At 42.2% G+C, this 5,907-nt stretch overlaps 1 protein-coding gene across 2 annotated transcripts in view; it reads left to right on the forward strand.

Moving 5' to 3' along the window:
- The first annotated feature begins 1,220 nt into the window (after positions 1–1,220).
- Positions 1,221–5,907, forward strand: part of adpgk (ADP-dependent glucokinase) — a 7,432-nt gene continuing 2,745 nt past the window's right edge. For both annotated transcript variants that reach the window (XM_005731439.1, XM_005731440.1), the window contains exons 1-6: positions 1,221–1,412; positions 2,590–2,832; positions 3,949–4,174; positions 4,279–4,341; positions 4,593–4,713; positions 4,818–5,014. In XM_005731439.1, the coding sequence (XP_005731496.1) occupies positions 2,609–2,832; positions 3,949–4,174; positions 4,279–4,341; positions 4,593–4,713; positions 4,818–5,014 (831 nt within the window). In that variant the 5' untranslated portion in view covers positions 1,221–1,412; positions 2,590–2,608. The remainder of the gene's footprint in view (positions 1,413–2,589; positions 2,833–3,948; positions 4,175–4,278; positions 4,342–4,592; positions 4,714–4,817; positions 5,015–5,907) is intronic.

Below are 5,907 nucleotides of genomic sequence, written 5' to 3' on the forward strand. Positions count from 1 at the left end.
CGCGCGCTTAACTTGGGGTTAAAGCAACTCCGCGTTGACTGAACTAATTGTTATCAGCCTTTCTGAAACCGAATATTCCGAGTTGGACAGTTCGGGGTTACTCAACCCTGAGTATCATTTTTCACTCTGAGTTTTCTAAACCGGCTTCCTGAAACAGGGCCCAGGTCAAACCTTTTCACTCTGAATAAAAGAAACAAACCAATCAAGTCAGAAGAGTATGCTTTCTTTGGGCTTTATGGGAAGTATGACCTTACAACCCAAAACTTATACAATGCACAGATATCAGTGAGCTAAACTCAGCAAGTTTGGGACTGAGCACCTCTCTCTGCAACTGGATACTAGATTTCCTGTCAGAGAGGCCTCAGTCCGTCCAAATCGGCGACAACATCTCCAGCACCATCAGGCTGAGCACAGGAGCTCCACAGGGCTGTGTTCTCGGCCCACTGTTCATTCTCCTGACACACGACTGCACCGCCCTACACAGCTCTAACCACATCATCAAGTTCACTGACAACACAACCGTGGTTGGACTCATCAGCAGCAACAACGAGTCGGCGTACAGAGATGAGGTTCAGCAGCTGGCGTACTGGTGCAGCGAGAACAACCTGTCACTGAATGTGGACAAAACCAAGGAGGTGATTGTCGACTTCAGGAAGACTCGCTCCACCCACACACCACTCAGCATCCGAGGTTCCATTGTAGAGACTGTTAACAGCATCAAGTTCCTGGGAGTTCACATCTCAGACGACCTCACCTCACCAACACCACCTCTATCACCAAAAAGCCCCAGCAGCGCCTCCACTTCCTGAGACGCCTGAAGCGGGCCAACCTCCCTCCTCCTATCCTCACCAAAGGATTTAACAATAAATAATGCTTTCTGTCATTTGGGATTTTTAAAGCAGTCTAATAAGGAGTGTCTTTCACTAATGCTTGTGATCTTGGTTGTGTCTCAGGCCCTAGGCTATTACAGTGAAGTGACATTAGTTAAATGAGATAAAAGTAAAAACTGCAATTAAAATTTCATTATTTTTTTAACTGGTTCCAGTCACTTGGGATTATAAACTAAACCGAGTTTGACAGTTTGAGCTGGAATAACCATCTTGTATTGATGAGTAAAATTTAATCCTCCTAAGTAGAAACGGTTTTTTCCTGTTCTTCCCACTTTAACAACAGTACCTCAATGCACCGTGGAGTAGCGCATGCGCGTTACGGTAGACGGAAGCCGCTGCTGGCGGTCTGCCGTCTTTTCCCCACTCCGTGTTCCTTGAATGACTTGTACCGACTTCTTCAGCTGCCGCTCCCTCTATACACCGGTAGTTTTCCGGTGTCTGGACCTACTTTGTGTGACTTACCAGGAAGCTGGATCTTCTTCGTGACTGACAGACTTTGAATCCCTTTAAAGCAGATTTTCGGTACGTGCCGCTGACAACTTACAGTGAAGCTTTGGCTACTTCGATTGTAACAAGAGCTGTTTGTTAAACTGATCCGACTGTACAGCAAGTGTTTGGCTGCGAGCCTCCTTTCTAAATGAGATCTCCGAATAACCCCGACTAGCTAAAGCTACTTGCTACATGCAGATTATCTTTGCTAAACTGTGAGCAAACATACAGCCTGAGGGCTGCTAGCGTGTTAGCTAACACATTCTCTGTGTCCACGTTTGCACTAAGTTAACCCAGCATACTATGCATTAATGTGCACAGTATATTTGCAGCTTAGAGGGCAATGGGCTCCCTGTGCCTACCAGAGCAACTCTTGGTATTATTAGCACGAAACACGGAGATCATATTTTAAACCTGCAGTTTCATCTTGGTGTCAATCTGGATCGTATCAACTGAGATAATCTGAATCAGAAAATGTGAATTGTATTAGGTTAAAATAAATAAATAAGAGGCTGGGGGACTGAAGGGGGTCATTGTATAGTAGTATAGTATAGTTCATTATACATAAATCAATTTACGAATCATAACTGGATGAAAGAAATGTCCACAAACAAATGTGGAAATTTACAATAAACAAACTTGCAGATTTAAAAGTTAAAAAGTAGCAAATTTGTGCGAAACAGAAATGTACCTTTATCTTTGAGCCTTAGCAAAATGCAAATCGATGTTATGTTTAAAACAACAACAACATCTAATGTTGATTTAATTGAAGGACACTATCCATAGAGGGAAGGTTGTGGGTGTGTTTGTTTGTTTGTTTGTCCTGTGCCAGGCTGTAAACCTATTTATTTTGGTGTTAAACCTGATGTTTTAGTAGAGGACTGATTCCTCAAGTGGCCATTGGAGGGACTGCAGTTGTTGGAGCCCCTGACATTTAGAGGAATTTAGACTTTTACGGTGATCTGATTTTTTAATTATTTTTTTTTACATTTTTTAAAATTAAAAATAATTAAAAAGCTGCTCTTTGTTTGTTTGTTTTTTTGTCAATCCATTAATAGATAACACCAAATAGTTTTAGTTAAGAAACCTGCAAGATTAAGAAAATGTTACAGCTTGTATAAATATATGAAACATCTCCTGCATGACTGGATGAGTTTTGAATACCAATGGTTAATATTAAAGCGAGAGTGTCCGACTTCCTTTGTCTCAGGAGTGTGTGGGAGAGCATCATGTGGAGGAAGGCTTTGGTAGCGGCCCTGCTGGCACTAGCCGTTGGCTATTTCTACGGCAGTCCAGAGCTGCCGGAGCAGATCCTGCAGTACATCAGCCTGCCAAACTTCCAGACTTCATCTCAAAACCTGAACAGTCAGAACAGCTTGGAGCGGGTGATCTCCAGCGCCTGGGAGGCTCTGATAACTCTACCAACCCGGCAGTGGAGCAGAGTGGCAGTGGGGTGAGTCACAGAGTTGAACATTAACAGAGGTCTTTGTAAGAAATAGATTTGTGCATTTACTCAGGCGTGTCACCTGAAGGTGCTGTGCACATGAAGAGGCTGTAGTCTGCTCTGCCAGTGTGAAGGATTGTGTTGTCATGAGTCAGAGCTGAGGAGAAGGAGGTGTCTAAGAGAATTAAGTCATTTGCAACCTGTAGCCTGCTTTGGAATGGCCAATAAACGCAACCAGATTATCACATGGCAAAAGATGATTGGCTGAAGCTGAAGGACGGCCCACTGGAGGGATGGAACCCCACCCCCCCCTTTTTTTTTTTTTTTTTTTTTAAAAGTGGGAGAAGTGAAACAATACACCGGAAGTCCCACTGAAATGGTAGGATAGTTGCATCCAGGACTGCTGTGACGCCAGGAAGAGATGCTTTATTTAACATGAGTGGTAAAACCAATTCAGCTTATCTGGATGTCCACTGATGATTCTCAAATACGATTTTCTTGATTTTACATTTTATAAGTTTTGAGCGTTCTCATTACTCTTGCAAGCCATGATTTCAATTAATTGCAGAACACTAATAGTGTTTTGTCTCCACCAATCAGGAAAAGTCAAACAAAATACCAAAAAAGATTTGTGATTGCTCTTAAATAAACAGTTGAGCTGTTTGGTATCTACTCGCATTTTATTCACCTGTGTTAGTAGATTAGAATATGCAGGTTTCAAATTCCCTTACTTTTGCTCTTAACATAAAGAATACAACATTTACTGTGACCCACAGGCTACGTGGGGTATGACAATTTTCCATAAGTGCCATTAACGTCAAACCTCTGTTTTAAAGGCTTAAAGAAATTAGTAAACATTCAAAAACATCAACACACCCATTGGTGTAATTCTGCCCCCTGTTGGTGTGTTAGTTAAATGTGATAGGGGAACTACTAAAAGTAGCTTTAAAGCAAGTTTTCCTTGCATCTGTACAAAACCCTGATGTTTTTAATGAAGGAATTGTTACTTGTTTTGTGACACTGACACCACACTGGTGGATTTGCCTCCTTTTTAACATCACCAGTTTGGTCATTTTGTCGGATTTACCCGTGAAATAACCCGCAGTCTGTACTTGCCTCTCTAAGGGTAAATGCCTGCGTGGACGTGGTGGTCTCAGGAGTTTCACTCCTGCAGGCTCTGGCTGTGGATCCTGGCATCGGCCAGGATCACGAAGTGCTGCACTCCAAAGAGGACTTGAAGGAAGCTTTCATCCATTACATGGGGCGTGGAGCGGCCGCTGAGCGCTTCTTCAGTGACAGGGAGGCTTTTCAGAGGATTGCGCGTGCAGCAGCAGAGTACCCCAATGCAAAGGCAAGAGGGCTGCTTTACTCCTCAGGCAGCTGTTTCCTTTATTTCTTTTAATGTTTTTTAAAATAAATACTTCCTTCTCAAAAAATCTTTGTGTCGTCTTCCAGTTCTACGTGGGAGGAAATGCTGCCCTGATTGCTCAGAAGCTTGCAACATACCCTGATCTGATGGTAGACCAGCAGTTTGATATTTCTGTCTTAAACACGTACACAACGTTTCATTTATTTAGAAGCATTAGCTTTTTGCTTTGGTAGCCCTCCAAACACGCTATAACACTGTAATTCTGGATATTAGAGCATCTCTGTCACAGATCCAGGAATTTATTCTAAGCAAGTGGCACAAAAATAAGTAAATGGTAGCCAGGCTGGGGAAGTTTAGAGTATCTGGATGAAGAGCTTATAAATATTGTTTTATGTAACAGGTTTTGCTTTGTGGTCCAGTTGGTCCTAAACTTCACGAGATGTTGGATGAGCAGATAATTGTTCCCCCAGATTCCCTTCAGGAGACGGATGAGTTTCACCTCATCCTGGAGTATAAAGCAGGTAAAGAAGAAGACGCTGCAGCCCGGGCAAGATTTCTTCCCTCACTTCAGCCTGGATGAGTAATATCACAGCTGTGTGCATGTGCTCCTCTTCTCTGTCTCCAGGTGAGAAATGGGGTTCAACTCAGGCACCTCAAGCCAACCGCTTCATCTTTTCTCACGACATGTCCAACGGGAAGATGAGCTCACTGGAGACTTTTGTGGTGAGCCTGGAAGAGTTCCAGCCCGAGCTTGTCGTCTTGTCTGGGCTCCACATGATGGACGGTCAGGGCCGAGAGCTGTGGGAGGAGCGGCTGAAAGAGGTCAGCTGGCTTTAAGCTCATCTTCTGCTTTCATGTTTAGTTTATTAAACTTTAATCTTCATTATTATTTGTTGTTACGCAGTTCAGTTTTCTTGGTATAACACAGATTCACGGTAGTCGGTGCTTTATATTGTAAAGACCCTGCAATAATAGAGAGACAGCAGTATATCCAGCAGGCAAGAAGTGTATATGTTTTTATTTATTGATTGAGTTTATTTAATGTAAAAAGTGCCTCTCTTCGTACGTGTACACACACACACACACACACACACACAGCCTTGCACCCACTTCTTACACAAATCTATTTCAGTTCTGTTTGAAGCACTGTTGTAACGAGGGGATAGAAGATACTTTGTATCAATTATTCATCAGTTTATCTGTGTGTTCATGACTAAAATAATCTGAGGTCATCTGCCAAGGAGGTTATGGTTTTGGCAGCATTTGTGTGCGTGCATGTCATTCTGTCTGTAAACACAATAGCTGGAAAAGTTTTGAATGAATTCTGATCAAACTTTGTAGATGTGTGGAGCGAGGTCATGTTGATAATACATTCAAATTTGGCTGCCATCCACCGAAGTCTTCAAGGTCAACTTCATGATTGATAAATTGATAAAAAGCCTTATAACTGCCTGATAATTCTTACAAGTGTGTCGCCATATAGACAGTAAAGATTTAAAATATCATGTCATATTTGACCTCTGACCTTTCCTTTAAGATCAACAGATTGATCTGAAGTCAAATGATAATATTGCTATACAGATCTATTTAAAATTATGTTTCTCACTGCTGGTGTGTGTAGTGACACCATGTAGGCATATAGGGAATGATATATGTGGATTCTAACTGTCATGTTACAGTTTGGATCCAAATAAGTGTAAGAACGTTCCCTTAGA

The sequence above is a fragment of the Pundamilia nyererei genome, unplaced genomic scaffold, assembly GCF_000239375.1.
Source record: "Pundamilia nyererei isolate P.nyererei 1_Seehausen unplaced genomic scaffold, PunNye1.0 scaffold00043, whole genome shotgun sequence".
NCBI lineage: Eukaryota > Metazoa > Chordata > Actinopteri > Cichliformes > Cichlidae > Pundamilia > Pundamilia nyererei.